This window comes from Candoia aspera, chromosome 8, assembly GCF_035149785.1.
Source record: "Candoia aspera isolate rCanAsp1 chromosome 8, rCanAsp1.hap2, whole genome shotgun sequence".
In the NCBI taxonomy this organism is placed as follows: domain Eukaryota; kingdom Metazoa; phylum Chordata; class Lepidosauria; order Squamata; family Boidae; genus Candoia; species Candoia aspera.
The window spans coordinates 39677561-39705208 of NC_086160.1; the positions used below are offsets into that span (position 1 = coordinate 39677561).

Genomic DNA, 27648 nt, shown 5'->3' on the forward strand with positions numbered 1-27648 from the left:
AGGGATCACCATCTCCTTCAAGGCAAACAGTACCACCCCCTCATTCAAGAATGAATTTACTACTGCTTGAACCAAGTGGCTTAACCAAACAGAAAGGATGCAGTTCTAATATGCAAATGCTGGCACACACAGCGTCAAGAACCCTGTCCACTTCCTTGATGGTCAAACTCCTCCCAGATAATAGGGCAGTACTATGGCTCCACTAGCTCAGTAGGATCTGCCCAGCCAGAGTATAATTTGGAATGAATCCAGGCAATTATATCTCTCAGTGCCTAAAATATTCCTGCACAGCAACCCTTCAGATGTTTTTCCTACACCATCTTACCTAAAAGGATCTGTAGGGCCAGTAGTCAGCAATCGGCAGATGCAATAAGAGTGGAAAAATAGCTGCATTTTGCTGCACTTATTGCCATAGCATAGGCCCTAATATAGGCTTTTACATTTGTTCCATCGGGCTCCATTTTTCTCCAGTAGTAGCTCTAGGTGTCTTTTCTGATGCTACATCTCCCAGAACATCTCTGAGAACCACTGAATCCCCAGGAATCAGCGTACAGAGGCCAATCCAGTGCAATTCTGTCCAAGCAAGCAGTCACCTCACTCTTCATTCCAGGAGGTAACTAAGGGCGCAGTTAAATTGTCCACCAGAGCTCCAGGAAAAACCCCAAGTGCCCTCTGGAAACCATCAGGAGCCTAGAATGAACCAATCAAATAGGTCATTCTTCTGGGGAGGGAGGGGCAGAAAGCTGTAGAACAGTGGTCCAAAACTCTTTAGCTCATCGACCCCTTCATGAAGTTTCAGATCGCTCATCAACCCCCAAACATTTATATGAAAATAGTTTAATAAATACTACTTTAACTACTAGTAGTAGTAGTACTAAGAACAATAATGGATAGTCTCATAGACCCTTGGTGATTGATATTGACCACTTTGGAGAACCCTCTTCTAGAACAACCAGAGAGTGATCCGACCGTGATAAGGGACAGATATTAATGTCCACCACTCTCGAATCATATTACAACTGCTCTGAGACAAAAACCAGATCTAATATGTGACCACTTACTGTGTTTTACTTAGCATGATATGTAAAAGCCACACATTATGATTTAGTGTTATGTGTGAACCAGATTATCTTTTGTCCAGCAAATCATAGTTAAAAAACCCTTTCTGATTATGTATAAATGCAGGCTCCCAAGAGATCCTAGATAATATTACTGGATGTGAACAGAGATCTCTCTGGCATTACAAAATTATAAACACAAGAGCAAAATCTTGCAAAATGCCCTTCTTGCCAACTCCAGTTGAAATGAGAAATACATATATGTGGCACATTTGTAAAAAATATATACGTATGTGGGCATGCATACACTAGCACCAGAAGCTATATTTCAAAAAAGGGCAAGACAAGGTTGAAAAAAATATATTAACTGAATTAACAAATATTGGACAAAAGTATTTACCAGTAAAATAAGGCACCCCATTTATAAAACAAATTAATTCCCATTTGACTATAGTAACCATTCTTTCTTATATGCACACATTTTGCACCATCTCACAAGCATTTCCCTCCTACTCCCAAGCTGAAACAACAGGAAGAGGATTATTCGAATGGGGAGGGATGGCTGCCTTGGGAAGGGAAGGGAAGGGAAGGGAAGGGAAGGGAAAGAAAAAGGAAGGAAGAGGAGGGAAAGAAGTATCTGAACAAGCTAGGCTAGACTGCCAGAGAACAGTTTCAAAAAGCCCTAAAAATCACAAGGTAAGGTGCAACTAGCTAATCTTTGGTCATCATGCCTGCTCCCCACTTCATGGATAGTGGTTTTAGAGCAATGGAGCCTTTCTTCAAAAGTAACTGAAAGTACTTTTGAACCTTTGCTATCTTAACTTTCATCCTCTTTATTTATCCATACAAATGAGGCCACCTAAAAATAAAGCCAATTGTAAGGAGTCCAGCAGACTGTTGACTTACCCCATCTACTCTGCCAGTAAAACCTTCCTGTCTGATCAAAAATGGACTAAAGCCCAAATTGAATTTCTTCTGAGTCCTGACATATTCTATATTAATAGGTTGTAAAAGGGGAAAATGTTATACTGCTGGCTTCCGAACAGCAAAGTCAACGGGGAAGCCGGCAGGAAGTCACAAATGGCGATCACGTGACATTGCACTTAATGTTGTAGGATTTGCTTAATGATGGCAACTGGAACTGCCGCAACTGCCGTCATAAGTTGGCATGGTCACATGACATCGTGCTTTGTGTTGCCGGTCCCAATTACTGTTGTTAAATGAGGACTACCTGTATTTTCACTGTTATCAACAATTGGTTAGCTGCAACTTACTGATCTCTATGAGTGAGTAGCTATTCCAGCACCAAGATTAATACTGAAACCTGGTGTTTTAACCAAGAAACTGGTTTCAAACATTTCAGGAGGATTAATTCAGGACTTCAGCAACAATTATCAGAATAGTGGTATATCATGCAAACAGTAATTGTGATATATGCTGCAAAGTTGAAAAGGCAGCTTTTAATATATATATTACAAACTATAGGACTATTTGAAGGTACATCAGCTTGCATGTATCGCAAGCTGATATATGAATCACATGTTCATTTCTTGACGAAGAACAGTTTTCAGACTGTTCTAATTAATCATCACAGTAGACTATCAGGGCTATAACGGCAAATCAAGAACACTGATTTAATAAATTAAAAAAAAACCTGGATACTTAAGAAAGATACATTCAGAACAAAGGATGATTTCAGAACAAAGTGTTCATTTGTGCAAATCACATCAAGAAAGAACATGTGCTCATATCCAAACACAGGGATTATAGAACCAGGATCACTACTACCAGCTATTTGCTCAGATAGGTTCTGGCTAGAAAAAATCTATTCAATCCTGAGTTCTCAGACCTCTTTTTAAAAATGTACTATTCACTCAGGTATGAAAAGCTGTCCTCTAATACAGAAAGAAAGTTAATATGGTAGATACATATTCCAAGTAGATTTTCTGTTTTTCTTTGTATCACTTTATACTTGGTTCTTTCAACATCTGCTTGCATAACACACAAAGATTCCAACAGTTTATGAAGAGTTTAATGCGTTGGGTTTTTCAATATTATCAAACTGCTTTGGCGACCCAGAAATGAAGATAAAAATGATGTCTGAATCCAATTAATATGCAACATTGCATGAAGTTTCACATGTTACTTCAACAAATTAAATAAATTGCTCATGACTTCCATGTGCAATATAATCTTAGGACCAAAAGGATCTCTTTCAAACTGTCTATGTCTCAGAAATGCAGCTAAGGCACATCTAGATGTATCAATTTTTACCATTAACCTAAAAATGCTGAAAATGGGGTACTATTTGGGGAGATATACATGTTATTACCCACCTACTTAAAAATATAGTGCATGATATATGACATGCTAAGAATTTAAGTGTCTGAATAACTGAAAATATTATTCTACTTCGCAAACTATATAAAGTATTTTGAGTACATTGGCTTCCTAAAGACTTTGCAAAACAAAAAATTAAGATTAGAATCCCCTTTAGTAGGGCCCAATGAGCCTAGATGTCCTCATTACATCATTTACACCAAGTCTTTTCTATTCCTTTTAGTAGAGCTATTTAAACAACTTATGCTTACATCAGATACAAAAGCACATTTAATATGCCAGATAAGATTTGGCATCTTTAAGCTACAATACTTTTGTATACGTAGCACACAAACAGTCTATTACAGTTGGCTGTTACAAAACATGCCTGTGCAAGGCCCTTCTTTCCGACCATTGTGTGGGAGTGTTTGCCAACCGACGGCAGGCTTCCTCCATCATTTCTTCTTCCTCCTATAACCACACATATGCAGCAGTCTATCAGGAAGCAGTCTGACAAAAGGTGGCCTCCCCAAGCTTTGAATTGCCCATCAAAGTCCTGCCTGCCCTTCAACAGAGTCGAGCTGTCTCAATTTCCAGCTGACTTACCAGACTGCTCTCTCCTCTCGGCTGCAGAAACACAGTAACAGCAGTGCTTTGACAATTCAAGCAACTTCCTTACCACTGTGGCCTGTGATATGGTTCTTTAAATCTGGTTAAACAGGAAAGAGCTTCTATACACTGTTTCCCAACTTACCACTAACCAAATTTTGCTCAGTAATTTAGCGGTTATAATTTCTTAAAAACCAAAAATATATTAAAAACTAGACCCACTCCATGTCTTATACAGTCTTCTCTGTAATCTTACAGAAGGCTTTCCCCAAACGCAGTGGTGGACGTTTAAGGAACTGCTGCATCTAAATCTAATTTGGAAGACAGGACTAAAGGCACTATTGCCCAAGCAAGTTCACTTCAAACTCAGCAAAAGGCACTGATAAAAATCATACATTGGCACATTTATGTTTCCACTTCCTCTCCAACAAGACAAGTGCCATAACTACCTTAGGGAAGCTTTAAAAGGAAGTCAAAGTGTTTGTAACAAGAGATTACTGCTATCATGCATAATTCCAGCCACTTTTAAAGAGCTAAATATGACAAGTACCTCAAGCCTACACTGAACCAATGTACATACAGTAAATTGTTACCATATTACAACTGAGTAGTGGTAGAGTAAGAAAACGTAAAATCCCCACCTGTTGAATTATCCCACTTAGTGCTATTGACTTGTTAAAAGTAATTGTAGCTGAGTTAAAAGTAATTGTAGATGAGGAGGGAAGAGGAGATGGACATATAATGAAATTACTTACCTGGGCTTTCCACTCGTTTGTAATGATAGGGATTGATGCAGACTTCCTTCTGTTTTGAACCAAAGGGAAACTCACAGCATTCCAATGGTTTAAGTTCATGATGGCTCTGAAGATCGGGCCAGCGCCACACACGACAATAAATTACGTGGGGAAGCCCCTTGCGGTGAGAAACCTGAAGTCTGCCATCTAAGGAACGAGGAATTGTAACACAGTTGCTTGGCTGACCAGGACAACTTAACGCCTTTTCCAGCTCTTCCATTGCTCCTTTTTTCTTCTTAAGTTTTTTAACTAAGGCGTCAACAGCTTTCTCTGCCCACTTTTCCTCTTCATCCCCTTGCTTCCACCCCAGCAGCCTTTTAACAGCTGGGCTTGTGAAGGAGAACAAACTTGTCACATTCATGATGATTAGGTCAGAAGAAAAGTATCCGAGCACGATTTCTATGTTAACAAATCCCGAAACACCCTCCAGCAACCGTCCTGGACAAATTTTGATGAGCTTTCCCAATTATGTATTCTTGAAAAATGAACCCAACATGCCAGTCTGACAGATCTCTTTGGGGTTCCAGGTCTTAGCCAGGTACCTACAGAACACAATAGTGGGGGGGGAGGGGGGACAGAAACAAGCTGTCTTTAACACAGTATAGCTTACCAAGACCAGATAGCATACCTTTTTTTACTTCACTGGCAAAATCCAGGATCTGGTAGGACATTTTTGGTTATTACTGAGTAAAGCTAGTGAAGGCTTCTCGTATAATAGTAGCTGTTTTGTATTATGAAATAAAGCCAGTTTTTTTACACCTCAGAAATAAACCTCCTTCAAAACAGCCTTCATAATTTTAGTCTAGATAGCAGCATGAGTGAAAAGTATAGAATGTGATTTCTATCAATCTTTGAAGTTGTTTAGCAGTTAATTACTCTGTGAACAGCTTACTAGCAATTCAGAATATTGATGGCTAGTATCCCATACCTGAATTTGTGTCCTAGAGTTTATAATCAAACATAATAAATTGTAACTGTCTGAACAACTATTAACTCTTTAGTCATATAGGCTTATAAAACTTTAGAAAATACATATACAATTGATTGCTCTCGTTACTTAATTTTAATGAATTCTAATAACAAACCCATTGCTCAGAGAAGTTTGCACAATACAATTCAGTAACAACAAAAATCCAAAAACTAGTATAACTGATGATCTATGACTAAGATGATTTTATAAGAAAAAAACAATCTGGTACACTAAATACTTGTCAGAAATAGAAAGTGTTGAAATTTAGTCTACTCGAGTGAGAAAATTTGTGTTCCGTAGGAAAGAGCCGGATAAATTAGCAGGAACATAGTCAGAAAATATTTATTTTCAAGAAGTCTAAATCTCTAGAGCCAGATGAACTGCATCCTAGGGTACTAAAGGAACTAACATATGGCCTGGCTGAACACATATATTATCTTTAAGAAATCCTGGAGTACTAGTGAAGTGCCAGATGATTGGTGTCCCTGTTTTCAAAGAACAGAAAAAAGCAGGAAATTACAGACCAGATATTCTGACACTGATACTTGGAAAAGTTCTCCAGTAGATCATAAAGAGACTGATAGTAAGCACTTTGAAAACACTGCAGTAGTTGCTTGGCAATTCTAACTCTGATCAAACTTTACTAGACTTACCTTACAGATTTTAATAGATTGTAATACTGAATATACTGAATATACTGATTAGCAAGCAAGTTAAGGGTCAACTGGCTGGCATGACAAAAGTAAATACATAACTGACTTGTATCTCAGTGTACAATTTTCATCAATAGATTCTCATCAAAATGGAAACCCCCTGAAGTTTGGTCCTGGTCCTTGTACTATTCAATTTTTAAAAGTACAATTTGGATAAAGGGGTGAAGGATATGCTCATCACATTTCCAGATAACACAGAATTGAATGGAATAGGAAGTATTCTAAAAGGCAGGAATAAAATTCCAAATAATCTTCAACAGTCGGAGAAATGAACAGAAAGTAACAGAATAAAAGGTACATGCAAAGTTCTTCATTTAGTCATCAATCTGACAAAAAAGATAAATGAACGTTTAGGCTGCAATGTAGCTTCCAAAACCAAGAAAGTATTAATTCCACTGTATTCGATGGTGATCAGATCTCACCTCAAGTACTGTGTTCTGTTCTAGATGCCATATTTAAGTAGGATTCAAAGAAACTGGAAGAGGTTTAGAGAGGGCAACAAGGATAATCAGTGGATAAGGGAACCTGGCTTGATGAGCCCTGAGAAGACCAAAGAGGAACAATATAGCCATCTATCAGGCTAGAACAGACTGATGAACATGGGAACTGTCCATCCTACCTCCAATTGTCCTTGTTGTCTACTATGAGGTCTAGGTACTGCTCACTGCCTGTTCCTGTTTATTCTGGTGAGCTCTGTGCTCGCTATGTTGATTTTAGTACAATAAAATAATTGCACTAGAGTTCATCTTCTGTATTTATCATAGTTTTATTTTGTTACAGTTTCAACAATCTTAAGCTATATCAATGTTCATTAGAGGCACCAGGGTAATGCTTTCTCAGTAATAGTTACTCACAAGAAAAACATATGTAACATGTAAGATGTAGCACATCTGTGATATTAATGTGTCCTCCATAAATGTGATTTTAACGTGATATTATATATGGGATTAGATTTACAGGATTCTTGGAAGAGGGATATCAGGCATCTATTATTATGAATGAAATAATAATTCAGGACAGTAATTTGGGGAAATGTGTTCACTCATTCTGTGCCACTCGCAGCTGTTGTTGAGTAGAGCAGCATAGAAATATCATAATAAATTTACAAATATTATTCTGAAGAATATTAAGTTCATGTTATCAGCACACATATAAGTCAACACCATTTTTCAAAGCAACGAGAATAAAAACAAGTCCGAAATAGTGATCTCTCTATTGGGATAATCTGAATCATTCTGAATTAGGGTAGTATCAAAACTTCCATACTGAAGGGGTAGCAAGACAAATGAATCCTGCTGGAATCAAAGCATGTCCATATAATTGAAGTGTGGAGAGCAAAACATTTTGAAGAGTTTGTTTCAGTATTTGTTGTTAAATGCATTTAAGCCTGAAAAGCTGACTTGCAGGAAGGAAAGGAGAAATGTCAATTTTAAAATATGTATGTAAATGAAGAAAACCCAGTCTAACCTGTTAGGAAGGTGTAGGCAATCCCCAGTTTGTGAGCACAGCATTCATGAAGGAATTCCTTCAATTAAATTATGCCCCAGGACTGAAAAGACTAGAGGCATATATCAAAAACCAATTGGTTTGGGAGACAGAGATCTAGTTTGCTACAAAAATGTATTTAAGAAATCCTTATCCATTGGCCATGCCATGGAAAGACAGTGGGACATCTGAAAAGAGCTGCCAAGTGTTACCCTAGGAGCTTTGGCAGCAGGCAATCAAGGATCCCACAGTCAAATGCACAGGTATTTTAAGTGCCACCACACATTATAAATTGTCCTATGGTACAATTACTAGAATTAAAGAAAATAATAATTCAAGTAATACCTGGTCTAGAATCAGACCCAATGGTGCAAATGCACCTGGAAATGATATAGCCAGTTATGAAGGAAGCAATAAACAACCATAACAGATTGTATCAAGACCAATTACATAAAGGGCTTGCTCCTCATTGAGGAATTACACAATCTGCCTATCAATAAAGATGTTCCCAGAGTGGAAATAGTGTTCACTTTTTGAAAAGGATATACATTTGCACAGGAAAACCAGTATTAGAATACAACATGTAATGATTTTGGCAGCTGCAATATGAAGACCACAGTTTCTCCTACAAGTATTTGAGCAGATGGTGCTAAGCCAAGCTTTCCTAACCAGTTGTCCCTCTCATTATGGGTCCAGGCTTGTTTCCAGAATTCCTATTTAGCATGGAAGTTGTAGTTCCTACAGATTTGAAGGTACCAAATTTGGAATTACTGCCTTAGCACAACTAGTTCAATTATTTTTATTTTTTTTATTTCTATCCCTTTATTATTTTTATAAATAACTCAAGGCAGCGAACATACCTAATGCTCCTTCCTCCTCCTACTTTCCCCACAACAACAACCCTGAGGCGTGAGTTGGGCTGAGAGAGAGGGACTGGCCCAAGTTCACCCAGCCGGCTTTCATGCCTAAGGTTGGACTAGAACTCACAGCCTCCTGGTTTCTAGCCTGTTGCCTTAACCACTTAGACCAATTTCATGCCTTCTGTTTATAGATATGATACAATAGTAAACAAACATATTTTCAGAAAAGAGTGCCATAACAGCTTGTACTTTTGCTTTTTCAGAGACCCATCTCCATCTCGAACAGCGACCATTACAAACACCTGCTTTTTTAAATAGCAGTTTTCTCATAATCTGTGTAGGTGTATTAAGAAACACACAGGCAAAAGAACAGACATTTCTATCTATATTTAGATCTGCACGGTCAGCTGTAATTGCATAATTTCATCAGGATCTTCTGCAACGGAAATACATCCATATTCATCACAGGATTCAAAGGAAACATCTTTACAAGCCATATCCTTTTACAAACCAACACATGGTCTCATGCCACTCTCTCCAATTGTTAAATATCTCCTTTAGGAAGGGCAGGGAATTTTATTTCTTTATCCATTCCAAAGTCATTTCCTTTTATGATTTGAAGGGTAAGGAAGGTGGAGCTTCCCACACAGGTGAAAAGGAGTGGGGAGCAAAGAAAAAGAGGACAGACATTTGCCACTAGTGAAGTTCAAATAAAAATCATTGTCCTTCAGAATCTGAGTTGAACTCCTAATTTAGTTTCAAGCAAAGAAAGTGGCTTAAATATATTTGGGGATGCTTTGCAGTTACATTTATGAATGTAAATAAAAATGAAAGCCTTCTAATAAACTTCAAGTATTTATTACACATTTTTAATTAGACAAAATCATTAGATTCCTAGATTTTTCCTCTGGTGTCCTGAATATCTGGACTCAGCCACAATATGATTTACATGATTTTTTTCTTGTTAGCTTTGTGTGATGTGTGAACTTAGCGATTATGTCTGAGTGTTACACACAAGCTGGGACACTGTGTCTTGTTCAACAAATGAGGGTAAAAAATGTTTCTCTTCGTAAGTGAACCAAGGCAATTTCTGCTCAATTCCAACCTTCCTTATAACCTTCCCCAACTTGGTGTCGTCCAGATATGTTAGAAATACAATCCCAAGAGTGGCCAGCTGGTCAGCAGGGATATTGGCTGGGCATTATTGCAATCTTAACATATCCCTGCTTTATTCCTATTCAATTTGACTGATGCATTATACTACACCATATTTTGATTTGTTTTTGGCTTAGCATGTTTTGACAAGCCATGGCTTAACAGCTGGTCTCCAAAATGTTCCTAACTGAACACTGGAGTCAGGTCTAGCTACTGTTGTCAGACTACCTGAGAAATAACTCTTAAATTAAATTTATTTACTTGAGAGACTTTTATACAATTCTTTACTTAAAAAGCACTTGAAATGACTAAAAACCCTGAACATGGGAAATACTCATTTTTCTTTCTGACATGGTTTCATTGTTGTTTGTTGTTTATTCGTTTAGTCGCTTCCGACTCTTCGTGACTTCATGGACCAGCCCACGCCAGAGCTTCCTGTCGGTCGTCAACACCCCCAGCTCCCCCAGGGACGAGTCCGTCACCTCTAGAATATCATCCATCCATCTTGCCCTTGGTCGGCCCCTCTTCCTTTTGCCTTCCACTCTCCCTAGCATCAACATCTTCTCCAGGGTGTCCTGTCTTCTCATGATGTGGCCAAAGTATTTCAGTTTTGCCTTTAATATCATTCCCTCAAGTGAGCAGTCTGGCTTGATTTCCTGGAGGATGGACTGGTTGGATCTTCTTGCAGTCCAAGGCACTCTCAGAACTTTCCTCCAACACCACAGTTCAAAAGCATCGATCTTCCTTCGCTCAGCCTTCCTTATGGTCCAGCTCTCACAGCCATATGTTACTACAGGGAACACCATTGCTTTAACTATGCGGGCCTTTGTTGTCAGTGTGATGTCTCTGCTCTTAACTATTTTATCGAGATTTGTCATTGCTCTTCTTCCAAGGATTAAGCGTCTTCTGATTTCCTGACTGCAGTCAGCATCTGCAGTAATCTTTGCACCTAGGAATACAAAGTCTTTCACTGCTTCTACATTTTCTCCCTCTATTTGCCAGTTATCAATCAAGCTGGTTGCCATAATCTTGGTTTTTTTGAGGTTTAGCTGCAAACCAGCTTTTGCACTTTCTTCTTTCACCTTCATCATAAGGCTCCTCAGTTCCTCTTCACTTTCAGCCATCAAAGTGGTATCATCTGCATATCTGAGATTGTTAATGTTTCTTCCAGAGATTTTAACTCCAGCCTTGGATTCCTCAAGGCCAGCTTGTCGCATGATGTGTTCTGCATACAAGTTGAATAGGTAGGGTGAGAGTATACAGCCCTGCCGTACTCCTTTCCCAATCTTAAACCAGTCTGTTGTTCCGTGGTCTGTTCTTACTGTTGCTACTTGGTCGTTATACAGATTCTTCAGGAGGCATACAAGATGACTTGGTATCCCCATACCACTAAGAACTTGCCACAATTTGTTATGGTCCACACAGTCAAAGGCTTTAGAATAGTCAATAAAACAGAAATAGATGTTTTTCTGAAACTCCCTGGCTTTTTCCATTATCCAGCGGATATTGGCAATTTGGTCTCTAGTTCCTCTGCCTTTTCTAAACCCAGCTTGTACATCTGGCAATTCTCGCTCCATGAACTGCTGAAGTCTACCTTGCAGGATCTTGAGCATTACCTTACTGGCATGTGAAATGAGTGCCACTGTTCGATAGTTTGAACATTCTTTCGTGTTTCCCTTTTTTGGTATGGGGATATAAGTTGATTTTTTCCAGTCTGATGGCCATTCTTGTGTTTTCCAAATTTGCTGGCATATAGCATGCATTACCTTGACAGCATCATCTTGCAAGATTTTGAACAGTTCAGCTGGGATGCCGTCGTCTCCTGTTGCCTTGTTATTAGCAATGCTTCTTAAGGCCCACTCAACCTCACTCTTCAGGATGTCTGGCTCTAGCTCACCGACCACACTGTCAAAGCTATCCCCGATATTGTTATCCTTCCTATACAGGTTTTCTGTATATTCTTGCCACCTTTTCTTGATCTCTTCTTCTTCTGTTAGGTCCTTGCCATCTTTGTTTTTGATCATACCCATTTTTGCCTGGAATTTACCTCCAATGTTTCTAATTTTCTGGAAGAGGTCTCTTGTCCTTCCTATTCTATTGTCTTCTTCCACTTCCGCGCATTGCTTGTTTAAAAATAATTCCTTATCTCTTCTGGCTAACCTCTGGAATTTTGCATTTAATTGGGCATATCTCCCCCTATCACTGTTGCCTTTTGCTTTCCTTCTTTCTTGGGCTACTTCTAGTGTCTCAGCAGACAGCCATTTTGCCTTCTTGGTTTTCTCTTTCTTTGGGATGTATTTTGTTGCCGCCTCCTGAACAATGCTGCCAACTTCTGTCCAGAGTTCTTCCGGGACCCTATCTACTAAGTCCAGTCCCTTAAATCGATTCTTCACCTCCACTGCATATTCCTTAGGAATATTAGTGAGCTCATATCTAGCTGATCTGTGGGTCTTCCCTAATCTCTTTAGTCTGATCCTAAATTGTGCAAGAAGAAGTTCGTGATCTGAACTACAGTCAGCTCCAGGCCTTGTTTTTACCGACTGTACAGATGTCCGCCACCTTTGGCTGCAAAGGATGTAATCAATCTGATTTCGGTGTTGTCCATCTGGTGAAGTCCATGTATAAAGCCGTCTCTTAGGTTGTTGGAAGAGAGTGTTTGTTATGCAGAGTGAATTGTCTTGGCAAAATTCTATCAGCCTGTGTCCTGCTTCGTTTTGTTCTCCCAGGCCATACTTACCTGTAATTCGAGGTGTCATTTGACTGCCCACCTTAGCATTCCAGTCTCCTGTGATGAAAATAACATCTCTTTTAGGCGTGTTGCCCAGTAGGTGCTGCAGATCCTCATAGAACTGCTCTACTTCAGCTTCTTCAGCATTTGTGGTTGGGGCGTATATTTGGATCACTGTGATGTTAGATGGCTTGCCCTGAATTCGAATTGAGATCATTCTGTCGTTTTTTGGGTTGTATCCAAGCACTGCTTTAGCCACTTTACTATTAATTATGAAGGCTACTCCATTTCTTCTGTGGTCCTCTTGTCCGCAGTAGTAGATCTGGTGGTCATTTGATGTGAAGTGGCCCATTCCAGTCCATTTCAGTTCACTGACGCCCAGAATGTCTATCTTTAATCTTGACATCTCACCAATAACCACATCCAATTTGCCCTGGCTCATAGATCTTACATTCCAGGTTCCGATGGTGTGTTGATCCTTAGAACATCGGATTCGCCGTTCACCACCAGCACCGTCGGCCGCTAGCCGTCCTTTCGGCTTTGAGCTAGCTGCGTCATCACGTCTGGGGCTAGTTGAGCTCATCCTCTGTTCCTCCCCAGTAGCATTTTGACCATCTTCCGACCTGGGGGTCTCACCTTCCGATGGTATACCGACATATCTCTGGTTGTACTGATCCATTTAGTTTTCGCGGCAAGAATACTGAGGTGGGTTGCCATTACCTTCCCCAGGGATCGCATTTAGTCTGACCTCTCTGTCATGACCTTCCCGTCTTGGGTGGCCCTTCACGGTTTAGCTCATGGCATCATTGAGGTGCTCAAGCTCCAGCACCACGACAAGGTAACGATCCTTTGCTGAAGATGGTTTCATACACAACATCAAATAATACTTTACTGAATTGTTAGTTGAAAAACGCTAATTTATAAACTCAATTTACAGCCCACCACAGTTGCAGTCAAGCCATTTGATAAGCCAAAACAAGCAAACAAAAATATTGATTCAGATTATATTATACTGTATATAAAAACAAGCACTTCGTATTATCTGACAATAAACTGCACACTTTGGTGTTAGACTCAAGACTGCATCTAATTTTAATGTACCATTAACCCAAAATTAGTATGGATTTTATCAAGCTGCAATTCTTTTCATGATTTGAAAGGGCAAATGCTCTAGACAATAATCTGATTAAGCAATCTCCAAATCAGAACCTTTCCCACTCCCCAAGTTTGCAGAATTACCACTAAGTATCCTCTTCAAACTTCCTACTCCCGACTATATTACTCCTTCACTTGAGCCTACACCCAAGAATACTAAAATATACTGAAACAATTCCATAGCTTTTTCTTTCACTCTGAAAGCCTACGAATTTTTTCAACGAAGTGGAACAAGCTATAACTTGTACATTCTGCCTCTAATCAAATTTGCAATAGACATTTCCAAGCTATTTGGAATACTGACAGAACTAGACATGCTCACGGTTTCCTCACAGAATGCCAGTATAAGCAAGTGTTAAACTAAGCTAAACACTGCTGACAATAAATGCCTGTTTTCCCCTATTTGTTTTCATGCATAAAAAGTTGTTGCATCTCTGAACAGATGAGTCAGTCATGCTTCCAAACTAAGCATTATTGTGGTGCCATATATATTGCTATTTCAACCAATCAGGACTTTTTCATGCAACCAAAGTAATTGTGTTAGTTCACTGCTTTAACTACAATGAAAATTGACCATATTATTAATCATACTTCGAACATATACAACATCAGAGAAATGTCCTAATGTCAGACAAAGGAGTCACATTTAAAAAACTCATATAGCATAATTTGTCTCCTGAATTTATATAGCCTCAAGAATTAATGGATAAGGTACAACAATAAAGAAAATTGGATACCATATTACATAGTTTACAGCAGATATCCTCAAGTTTTACTGAAGAACTGTACCATGCTTCAAAAGTAAATTCTTCTGCGTTTGATAGTTTAAGTTGCAGAGGTTTAAAAAAATGGTTTCATGTATTCAGCATTTCATGAATTTTCAGATACAAGTAGTATTTATACTTACATTTTCCATTGGCTTAATCAAGGTTTCCCAACTTAAATGGGATGATGTCTTAATATAGTGCAAAGGTATACTAAGAAGGTCAGAAAGCAGATTTTCTTTTAAGTATTAAAACTTGCAAATAGCAATAATCTAAAGCCTGCACAAAGAAATGCTGATTCTATTGCCGAAGAAAACACATACAGGAAGCTATTTTTCTTTAATCATGGTTTATGAGATAACACAAATACTTGAATACACCTCCCATATTATCTTATTTATATTTTAAACCCAGTTGTAACTATTGCTGAGAGCTATGTGAATGGATCCACACATCTGGAGGGTATCAAGGTTGGGGTCAGAGGTCTTAATGCCCTACCCTCAAATAACTTCTTAGCAAACAGTTTCTGGGTTTTCCTTGAAAGCTGGACTAGAAACAGATAAAGGAGGACTCAAGGGTACAAGAATTTATGTTAAGGAGATTTAGAATCAGAGTTGGAAAGGACCAGAGGCCATGTAGTCTACTTCCCTGTCCAGTACAGGATACATCAGCACATTTCTGACAGATGACCATCTGGCTTTTCTTTGAAGACCTCTAGTGAAAGAGAACTCACCCTTCACCATTCACCCCTGTTCCACTAGCTGACAGCCGATAGAACAGCAGGTTCCTCCTGATGTTTAGCCTGAGCCTCCTTCACTGTTATAGCCCACTGGTTCTGGTCTTGCACTCTGAGACAACAGAGGAAAAAGTGCACTCCTTTGTCTGTATGGCAAACCCTTCAGATATTTGATGACTGCTATTATAGCTCACCTTAGTTGTCTCTTCATATCCAGATCCTTCAACTATTTCTCACTAGGCTTGGTTTCTAGATCCTTTACCACCTTGGTAGCCTTCCTCTGAACTTCCTCCAATCTATTATTGTCTCTTTTCAACTATGGTGATCAGAGCTTGACACAAGTTTCCAAAATGGGGTCTGACCAGGATAGAACAATTATCTCCCATGATTTGGATTCTATGCACTAGAGAACATTTGCCTTGTTAGCAGCTGCATCAAACTTCTGGCTCATGCTTAACTTGTGATAATACACACACACACACACACTCATATTCAGATCTCTTTCACATGTATGACTGCCAAGTTAGGTCTTCCCAACTTATACCTATGCTTTATGTGCAGAATTTTACATTTGTCCTTATTAGATTCCATCCTATTCATTTCATATCATTGTTCAATATTACCTAGACTTTTAAAATCTTTTCCCTTTCTTCTAAAATATTAGCCACCCCTCCCAGGTTTGGTAATCTGCAAACTTTATAAATCTTCCCTCAACTCCCTCATGCAAGTCATTAATCAAAATATTGAACAGCACAGGGGACAGGACAGATGTGGTATCCCATCTAATATCTCTCTTCAAGTTGAAATAGAACCATTAACCAACACTCTTTAGGAGTTATCATTTAGCCAACTGTGAGTCTATCTAACAATAGCATCACACAGCCCATATTTTACCATGTTATTAAGAGAAATATCATGAGGCCCTCTGCTGAAGGCTTCGCTAAGTTCCAGGTAGACAGTGTTTATGGCATTCCCCTGAACTACTACTCTAGTAATTTTATCAGAGAAGGAAATAAGATTAATTTGGCATGATTGTTTGTGACAAACCCATGCTGGCTCCTATTAATTGCGCCAAGCCTATCTAAAGTGTTCACAAATATGCTGCTTGTTCATCTATTCAAGGATTGTGCCCAGTACAGATGTCAAACTGACAGATCTGTTGTTTCTCAGAACCACTTTCTTCCTCTTTTTGAAGGTGGGGATAGAATTTTCTGTCCTCCAGTCTTCTGGGACCTCACCAGGAGTTCTCAATGATTACTGAGACTGGTTCTACAATGACCTTCACTAGTTCCTTCAGTGCACTGGGATGTAATCCAGCTGTTCTTGGAAATATGAATTTGTTTAAATCAGCTAAATTCTCTCTCATCCTCTCTCCATCTATCCTAAGCTGCAGTTCCCTTATTCCCCCAGTGGTATAACATCTCCCTTCTGAGAGAAGTCGGACGCAAAACAGGAGATAATCCCTTATTTTCTTCTGCCTTCTGAGCTTTTATTATAAAAAAATGCAAAGGAGCTATTGTGAAAAAATTCCAGCAGTTGCCAAGTATCAAATGTAAGACTTACCTATAATGAAGTAAGAATGTTATTTTTTTTGGTGTCTCTTAAAGAGCTGTAAGCCAATCCATGTTGGGCAGGAGGTATGGTTTCTACCTGTATTGTCAGCCCCACTAGGTATATCAAAGCATGAAATCAACTCCACAAGAAGGCTAAAGCTACTTTAATTAATACTGGCTATAGTAATAGAATCTTGCAAGTCTGACTGTGCTTTACTCCCTCCCCCCCCCCATCCCCCGGTACTCATACGAATTAGGGAAGTGTTTGCCTGGGTTGCTTGTGCATATCTTCTTGTTTTGGACTTCAGCCATGTTTTTCCCCCTTGTCACTTTGGTAATGGATCTGGTCTATCTCTGTCAAATTATTCTTCCTTACTCTCTACATGTATTTTTTTCAGGCAAAACTAATTCAATATCAGGTTGCTTCTGAGAGTCTGAGAAGGAATTGCTCACCATAAATATGTTACATAATTAAAAAGTGCGGCTTTCTTGACTTACAGAATGTCTTCTGTAAAAGCTAATGTTGATGCACTAGGAACTTCCAATTCTCAGGCCAGAGAGAACCTTAAACTGAGCAGATGTCTCTGACTCTCAAGACTGGAAAAAGAATGGCCCAAAATTGGTTGACTTGAAGGAGGAGGAGGAGAAAGGACTGAACATTTAAAACCTGGAGCAGAGACACATATAAAGGTTTGGTTTCTGTGTTCTACCGTAGGGAGAACTTTATATATAAGTATTATTTCTTACCTAACTATGTCATGTCTATAAAATTTCTTCTGTAATCAAATTCCTGAACACAGGCTTGAGTTGAATGCCACGATTTATTGCCTTGCCTAGTGTTTTAAGTCTGACATATTTTCAAAACAGTTTTGTTGCCACCTTCAAAATCATTTTGGTGGCATAAGGCATTTTGAACAGTTAGTTCTACAGAAAGAGAAGCAACAGAAAGGGATGAAGAGTTGCACTGTATATCAAAAGTATCCTCATTTGCTCAGAAACCAGATGGATGAACTTGGCAATACTGTGGAGAGCATGTCTGGCTGAACTCTTACATAATGTCTCTGAGAAATCATGGAGAGAAATGCCAGACACCTGAACAAGGGCAAATTATGTTCCTACCTTGATAATAGGAGGAAAGGATGATCCAGAGAACTATACCCCAGCCAAAGATAATCCTTCAAAAAATTCTACAGCAGATCAGAGAGACTGATCAGTAAACACCTTAAAAACAGTGTGGTAACTACCAAAAGTCAACATAAATTTATGAAGAACAGGCCTTGCCAGACTAATTGTATCTTATTTATGACTGATTAATTCCCTACTGGATTTCAGGCTTATCTAGATGTAACATCTCTTGAATTCAATAAATTCAACAAAGTACCTTGTATTCTGGTTAGCAAGCTAATAAAGGGTAGGCTGGCAGTATATTGAATGAAATCATTTTTTTTTCCTGTTCAATTTGTCTGACCTCCTTAGTGCCTTCTAAAACTCCCACATTACTTGTTCTATTGAAAAAAGTTTTGAAAGATTTCTAAATTTAAAGATTTTTTTGGCAGACAACTGAAAGAGTTTTAGAATAAAGAATTGAAAAATCTTAATCAATGTCATGTTTTAAAACAAATGTAATTGTGTTTTAAAATGTTAAAACGTAATCTAGGATCTAAAAAGTTTTTGATATTAAGGGTAAAACATTCTCCCATTGTTTAGGGAAAATAGGGCTCTCCAGTTCCTTATTCAATTCCATCTTTAAAGTATGCATATCAATTTATTGTTAATAGGTATCTATAAAGACTGATTATGGGCTTTTTGGTCTCAAGGCATCAATGATCTCATCTAATAACTTAGGTGTCTGTGGGGCTGAAAACGCTACTGATCTGAATCAAGATTTCAGTAACTACTATAACTGCAAATACTGCCAGTGTGTAGCAACTGACAAATGGTATTTATCCTAAAACATGAATATCATAAAAACTAAGTTATTATATACTAGTTGATCCAATATAAAGATTCCAGCATCCTTCCATAAAGCCATTCTTTTATCAAATCTGAGATCTGGATTACCTCATAGTGTCAATTTTGCAGGAGAAAAGAAATCAAAATGCAATTTTCCAGAAACATAATACCAGGTTTTGAAGATAGATAGTAGTAGAGGATAAAGCAAATCTGTTATATTTTGAATCCCGTTAACTAAAGGTGTTAAATATGAGTATTTCGACAGGCTAAGGAAGGAGGAATTGCAGGAATTGAAAATCTCCGAAGTTTGATACTAGTCAATAGAGGATATTTAAAGTACTGGGTATTCTCTTTTTAAAGTTAGAGATTAATTATTTGAGGGGACTTTTAAAGTATGTTTTAGGCTTGCTTGACTTCCATTTGGGCTAATATTCAAATCACTGTTCATATGATTTTGTAAAGCATAATGATAGTTAAAGATGTTGGTGTAATGTTACATTGTATACCTAAAATTGGAATTTATTTTGAAAAACATCAGATTCATAGACTTGGTGTATAGCCAAAATGATAGTTTTGCTTAGATGGGGAAAAAAAAGCCTACTTAAAATCCTAGATTGAAGATACTGTATGTGTTCACTTTCAGATTTTAAACTGACTCTTTATTGATGAAATGGAAAAACTGATCAATACGATTCTGTATGAGCAAGGTTTAATTTGTTGCTCAAAAATGGAGTTGCCATTACGTATTTACTACTGTAATTACTGTAGTAGCTGCTGTTTGTTTGTTTGTTTGTTTTAATGTATGTCCATGTGTGAATTTGTTTTTTTCCCCTTCTTAGTTTATTTTCTTTTGGGTATTTTTTAAAATATATTGTTCTGTATTTTATATTTACTTTTTACTAGTCATTTGTATATTACAGTAATAAAATAAAAAGTGCTCATCAAACTGAATTGAGGTGTCCAGTAAGTTACCAAAAGGTAAAATTTTGAGCTGTGTAGTCTCCAACAACCTGCTTCAATAAGGATAGAGGAATGCTTATCTGATTTGCAGATGACACAAAACTGATTGTGAAAGGTACTACCCAAAAGAAAGAAAAATTGAGATGATTTTATAGGTTACAGAAAATGATTATAAATAACGGAATGAAATTTAACCAAAACAAATGCAATGTTCTTGGTTAAGAAATAAAAATCAGATGCACAGGTCTGGTAATAGTAGTTGTCAAAAAAAAGTACTGGAATAGTAGCTAATTGCAAATCAGCTTTGAGTCAGCAGTTTGATTTGGCAACAAAAAAGACATATGAACAATTAGGCTGTGTTAACAGAAGTGTAGCTTCCAACACAAAGAACATGTTAATTCCATTCCATTTGATGGTGGTCAGACATCACCTCAAGGTATTGTGTCTCATTCTGGCCATAATATTTTAACAAGAGTTCAGAGAAACTGGAACAGGTTTAATAAAGGACAAAAATATGATCAGGGAATTAGAAACTCCTAAGAAAAGACATTCTAGGAGCTGGGCATGGCCAGCCTTGAGAAAAAGGAGTGAAAGGCTGGCTCACTGAGAAAGCCAAGTCCCATTTTCCACTTTGCTGAAGGACAGGACTTGGAATGCAGTATTTATGTTGCAAGAAGATAGATTCTGTTTGAATGTCAGAAAAACGGTCCTAAGGGGTGGTCGCTGCTTCACTGAATGTATTCAAGAAGAGGTACAGCTATCCTTCAAGGATACCTCAGTTTGGATTCTTGTACTCAGCATTTTCAACTGCCTAAACTCTCAGCCTGACACTCCTCCCATTTAATTTGCTTAGTTTTTAAAATTATGCTATGTATTATCCTGGAATCCAATCTGATGAGGTACTTTAAAGAAATATTTGAATTAAAATAAGCATACTGTCTAAATACATCATTTAAAAACAATAGAATATGCTTCAGAATGACAATTTTATATATATGCAAGTTTAGTTAGCTGTAGCCTAGCCTCTGTCCATACTGAATGTCGATGGCAGGGACTGAACCTAAAGAAACAATAAGACTCCAGACTTCTCACTATAATTATTCTTTTTAAAGTATGCTCCTGTTCCAAGTCAGGTTTCCAGAACCAAACTACTAATGTATCCTAAAGTATTCTCAAGTTTCAAAGCATATAAAGATGGGTTCATAAGGTAACAAACACAATGTGATACAAAATGTTCTCTATAGAAAGTATTTCAATTTTGTCAATGCACTGCAAAAGAAAACCAGAAATACAATTCAAATTAAATTTAGACAACCAGAAATAAAATAAGACTAAAAATCAAGAATTGTAACTAAATTTATTTGTACAATTTAGAGCAGGGTTTCTCAACCTTGGCAACTTTAAGATGTGTAGACTTCAATTCCCATAATTCTGGGTGTTAAAGTCCACACTTCTTAAAATTGCCAAGGTTGAGAAACTCTGATTTAGAGGCTACCTTACTCACAGCTTTTGAGGGCTTACAATTAAAATGAAAAATTATAGAACACAAAAAAGAAATCATGAATGGCCCCCAAAACAACATATAACCACCCCCCCCTCATAAAAACTATCCAGCAGGGGCTCAACTCTCACTCTGCCCCACAGCCAAGGAGAACAGCCAGTTTTTTTTCACTAGTCAGTTGCAAGGTAGACCATATACAGCCCTAATTGGAGCAGATCCAGAGATATGAGGGACCTCCTTATGAAATGTGATTCTATCTGTTCTGCGTAGATGCCTAGAAAGGTCTGCTGAGGACTTTGCTCCCACAAAAAGTGGGTCATGGAATACACTTTTGGCATCTCATAAAGCAATGAAAACTCAACTTGTTATAACAGGTACCTGATGCCTAGCAATCAATATTGAATATTGGGAGACCTTTGGTTGTAGTATTTTAATGAATAACTGATACAATGTTATTTTTGTGGTAAGGGCATCAGCAGGTTTTAGTGTTACGTTGTTTTTCTACCTGAGTCTTCGAAAATATAATGTAACACAGTAAACATTTAATACACATATACATACACATGCCCACAGTTCCTCAGGTGTGCTAAAATTAGTATGTGAACAATTAAAAGATTTCCAGAAAAAAATTCAATTGTAGATGGATCATAAGACTACCGACAACTATTTTCTCCTTACGAATTTCATTTTATATTCTTAGCTTCAGATGTTTTGGAGAGCAAATGAACCATCCTGTATTGTAGGAGCCAAGCAGTAACTCAAAAGCAAGAAGACCTTACCCCTTCAAATGCAGCAAATCTATCCTGGACTTCCTTGATGTGCACACAAACTAACTTACTAACTGGTATGCAGCTGCTGTGCAACTCTATTTACTGCACTGTGGTTATATCTAAAAACCTTTGTTCAACAGACTCCAAATATACAGTTGGACTCTAACAAAATTTTACAGTGCGCAGCACTGATGGGCTGGGCCAATGATGTGATCAGGTACCTTTCTCATTGAAAATATTTTCAACTCATGTAGTAATAAGCAAACCACCACAGATTTGCCTAGCTGCACTACTGGCCGAAACAGCTTAGTAAACCCGATAAAGCAGCATACGCCAGCCAACTGCTTATTTTCAACCACTGCATAAAAATATGACCAGGTTCTCTGTCCCCCAAGCAGCCCACTTTCATTCCACTAAATAAATTTTCACAAAAATTTAGAGGGTGTTTCTTTGTTAAAACCCCAAAGACTGTTAAGATTTGCTTAAATTTTTACTCCAAATTTAAGAATGCTTGGTTATAAACCACCCATCTGTATGGACCCACAGAATGCTGATTGTATAACATAGCCTGGATTCCACAGCCAGATAGGCAACTGTGTATTTTATTTTGTATATTTATATTCATATTTTGCATTTCCTCCCAGGACTTTAAGGCAGCAAGCATAGAATTTTTGCCTCCAATTTTATCTATGATGTAGATTTGGACTAAGAGGATGACTGGTCTAAAGTCACTAGTGAGCTTCTACAACTGAGGGTGGACTTGGACCTTGCCCTAAAACTGTAGCTGCTACACATGTGCAGTAGCAGCTGACAGAACAGCCTTTTCATTCCTTTTGATCTCATCCCAATCTGGATGTGTGATTAGTCACGTGCTTACCAGAAAGAAATCTGTTAGAGAAAGATTTCCGTCCTTCATTCAGTATGATCATTTCCTGCACTGACCCAGACTGAAAAACAAATCATCCTAATTCAAGTGAAAGTACATTCCAGGGACTTCTGGTAATTCAATCTTCTCTTTTCCAACCTCATTAATAAGTTAATTTGTAGTGGCCCACTAATTGTTGTTGACGGAAGCCTTTCTTGGTTAAGAGAAACCTTGATGGGTCTGTTGTGTACAAGAACCTACCAGTGCCATGAACTGAACCACGCACACACAAAAGAGTAACAAAGAGTTTAGTTTTGCTTGTGTGTTATTTGATACTTGGAGTTGGATCTATGATTTCATAACTGCCAGGAAGTTTGTTGCAGTCACAATCTGAATTAAGTACAAAATATCTGCCTAAGGACAAAGCTGCTTTCTTTAGCAGATTTGTTACACATTAATCCCCCCCCTTTGCCCACAGCAACCCTTCAAATATACAATTCAGAGTCAAACTCAGTAGACAGAGACTTGCCAAAAGTGACACTTGAATCCTATAGATGACCAGGGACCTAAAGCTAAGTTCCCCAATGTTCTAGTTTTTAGTATTACAAAACTACTGAGCATGTGGAAAGTTAAGATACAGCAGCTTTTTAGAAATGCTTATACTCAATGGTTTTCGTTTATTAATACACTGCTCTGTTTAAGGGAACAAAAGAAAACTATTGCAGAAAGAACCAACATTCTCTTTGTATTTTTTAAAATCTTCATCTCTGTATTATCTATAAATAAAAAAATAACATCACAGTTCTAGTATTTGATTTCTTAATAGATTTAATTATGATAACTGAACTAACAAGTTCACAAGCTGACCCACTCATGTCACCCTGATGTATCATTTTGCATTTTACTGCTGTAAGTCAATTTGAGATCTACAGCAGGTTGGAAAGGCTAGTAATGATGCTCTCTGCAGTCTCTAGGGAATCCACATTATATACAGCCTACATTATTTATAAAGTTAGATGATGCCTCCATTAGCCTTGCAAGATTACACACCAAGGGAAACCACTTATATTTGACAGGATGGGCTACACTGCATTACCAGCACAACTTAATTTAAGTTTACCTACTCCCTAGACCGATCTTGCCTTTACATACATTAAGCTGGAATGCAGTAAGAAATTTATCTGGAAATAATCACTGTCAGTTTAAAAGTTAATGCCTTTCTTTTCAGAATTAGACTGAATTTTACACATCACTTCATTCGCTGCCAGTATATATTGTATATGTGAAAAACTGGGCTTTTTATAATGCTAATACAAGGTCATTTGAAATGGATAGTAAATCTATGATGTTGTATAGCCATCAATAATTCAGTGTTCCTACATGTCTAAGTTATATATGAATATCTCCAACCAGAATTTTTTCCTACAGTTGTAAACATCGGAACAGTTTTTTCGTATCACATCTCTTTCCAGCAAACCATACACACATATGTAGGGAGGACAAAGAGACATCTTCTCAGTTTCACCAATGCTAAAAAAAATTAAAATATTGGCCACCCTTTTCCACCTCTGCCTTATTACTGCAACAGGGCATGCAGTATAAAGTATTATAGACATTGCAGGGAGTTCTCCCACAATCGATTTTACTGAAAAGAAAACTACAAAGAAATGATGGGTGGGATAATTTATAGCCGTGGAGATACATATGCAAATATATTCATTGGAGAGTGTGAAGGCAGCATCCAGTTTAAGCAAGTTTGAAAAGATTTCTTCAACTCTAGCCTGAAGCAGAAAAAGCATCCTTTGTGAATAATGGCAGATGTGCATTAACAAAGGGTGGGGGGCAGCAGGGGGAAGCAGAAAAATACAAATTCTTCATCGGAACTTATGTAATTGTAGCCTTAGAGCTTCTCAACCATCAGTGTACTTATCTCAAATCTGTATTGTCTTAGCCTCTGTAAACAGCGGAGTCATCTGATCAGGGGTATGCACAAAAAAACCACAAGGAAGGAGAAGGACACTGCAGAAGAGAACTGTATTTGATTATGCGGAGGGGGTTGAAAGGGTCAGAATTAAAACAAGGACAAATCAGTACCCTTGTAACCGGATCTGGCCTTGAACTGAAGTGATCTTATCAGGGGTGGTGGCTAGGAAGTTTTTAGGCTGTTTTAGCTTCTGCAATCTTGCCCTGAAGACTGAGTTATGCCTTGAGAAAAGAAGGTCCAAGTATTCCTGTTATCAAGAGGTTAGGCAGTTCCAAAAGCTTTTCAAAGAGAAGTCACAATAGTTATGCTAAGTGGCCTCTTCTGTCCTCAGCAGGTCATCCTCAGCCCTTTCTGGATGCAAAGCGCACATATAAAAATAAGAATGCCATAGTGGCAGCTGCCTGGAGGAATGCTGTCTTATTGTTGCTGCAACCAAGTAACTAGTGCTTGGTCAGTGAACCTCTGCAGTTGCAGTTCATTTCCAATTCTTAAATAAAGATGCACAATTGCAGGGGCAGCAGGTTAGATAGAACAAAGCCTCTGCCAGTTGTTTCTTAAAGGAGACTGTGTTTTCCTTATGGCTACAATTCAAGCATAAATTCTTCTTTGCTAGCATGCAGGAGGAATTCGTGCTGGACCCAGCTGGAATCTGGTCATCTTCACCATGGAACTCTTCCTAGAGTTTATATCTACTTTTTGGTCCTAGGGCAAACAACGATTGCTTCCCAGTGTAATAAAAATAAATGTTGATTAAAACTGGTATCCACATATATTTAGCTACAGTAAAGATCAGTTGCCTTATCCTTAAGCGTTAAAGCCACTCCTCAAATTAAAGCAGCCATTCATATTCATACCCTGTATTAAGAAATTCTAAGCCAGCCCACACACGCAGCCTCATCCACTATTAACAAAGGGCAGAAAGAAACTGCTATCCTCGGTTTGTCATAGCTTTCCGCTACGAATTCCCATAAACCTCGCCAAATAAACCCGGACGATGGGTGGGAGGAGACAGAAAGGTTCTTACTAAAGCAAACAAAAAACTCCCGAGTGGGTCATCGCTAATAACGACAAAAAGGCAAGTTTGGGGCAGAAAAACCTGCAACTCGAAAAGGAAAGAAATAGGGCTTGGAAAGCACACACACACACAGCATCAGACAAGAAAAGGAAAATCGCTGAACTGCAAAGGGGAGAGTAGCGCTATTGTGTTGGGTTGGTTTATTTTCCTTAACTACTGAAGCCAAATTCGTGGCAAATTTCTTCAATTTGGCTCGGAATGCCAAAGGGGCCAGGACGGCCGCAGGATCTCCTCACTGGGAACGAGACTCTCGCTTCTCATTTCTCTCTCTCTCCCCCCTCTCCCCTGCTTGAGAAGCGGCAGTGAGAAAAGTGGAAAGCAGAGAAGGGGGAGGGGGATGGCGGGTCTATTTTACCTCTGGAGCTACAAAAGGTCTCCATACCTTCACCTCCCCCCCCAAGGGGGGGAGGAGGAGGAGAGGAAACTTTTTAGAGCATTAAAATCACCACGGCTGCGGCGTCTCGCTCTTTTCGGCTCCTCTACCAGCACAGCCGCCATCATGAGAGAAACGAAAGCTCCCCTTTTCCCTAATCCACACGCGCGCGATTCAAGATTTTCGCCGCTCAGCCTCACCCTGCCTGTCCCCCTTCCATTCTTCACAGTTGCTTTGTTTAAAAAGCGAGGAAGGAAACGGCAGGAAAGAAGAGCGGCGGAGGTTTTTTAAAAAGGAGAAAGGACACAAAAGCGGGTGGGGGCTGATTCCCGAATGCAGGCAAGCTCGGAGCCTGAGACAAAGTAGCGAAGGCCGAGCGCTTACCAGCTGTCCGCGAGGGGCGAGGCGAGAGAACAAGGAAAAGATCATGCAAAGCGCCGGGCAGCGCGTCGCGGCTGCTGGACGAGCGGGCAAAGTCCCACCCGCTGCCGCTGGTTCTTCCTTTCGCTCTCGCTTCCAGAGCCGCCGCTTAGCAGCCCAGCGCTCGCTCTGCCGCTGCGCCTGGATTGATCTGGTCTCACTGGCGTCAGAGAGTCGGAGCCACCCAGCCTCCACTTACCCCACTGCCAATACACAACATACATATATACACACGCACACGCTCTGCCTAATGGCCACGTTAGGGATCCTCTCCAAATGCCCGCCCCCGCGCCGACAAAGAAGGCATTGCTGGCTCGGCTGGAGAAACCGCTTCGTTACTTTTCACTCGCTCTTCCTTCTCCGCTCCCCAGCCCGCCCCAAGGAGGACTCGCAGCCGTGGCGTGGACCGGCGGCCTGCAATGGGATTGGAACTTCGCCGGAGCCATTTGCCAATGGGTGCCAGTGAGCCGGCAGATTTTTAGGGTGTCGCTTCCAGTTCCCTTTAACTCAGATGCGGCTTCGATGGCAATCCGCGGAGTTGTATCCCGAGAGCATGTCCCACTCACTCCGACCTACGAATTGACAAAGCAATGGTTCCGAGCTGGACAGTCGGTGTTTCTGTGAAGCTCCGGAGCCTGACCATATTGATCGGCACTCAAAAAGGCTTCCAGCTCCCAGATTTTTTCCCCCAGAAATGCTATGCTATCGTCAGATTGCCCATTTCCCCAGAAATGCAGTTTGTCCCATTTGCCCACTACGGTCCCAGACAGACAATTTCACACATGGGTGCACACACAAGTTGTAGGTGTTTGGGTACCATCCTGCTAAAAAACCGTAAGAACTTGCTT

The 27648-nt window shown here is 39.1% G+C and overlaps 1 protein-coding gene across 1 annotated transcript in view; it reads right to left on the minus strand.

The window, feature by feature from the left end:
• The window catches only part of SMAD1 (SMAD family member 1), a 41927-nt gene extending 14886 nt beyond the window's left edge, over positions 1-27041 (minus strand). Inside the window, exons 1-2 of the mRNA XM_063309653.1 lie at positions 26765-27041; positions 4742-5322 (exon numbers count right to left, since the gene is read on the minus strand). Of these exons, the coding sequence (XP_063165723.1) occupies positions 4742-5141 (400 nt within the window). The 5' untranslated portion in view covers positions 5142-5322; positions 26765-27041. The remainder of the gene's footprint in view (positions 1-4741; positions 5323-26764) is intronic.
• Positions 27042-27648: the final 607 nt, after the last annotated feature.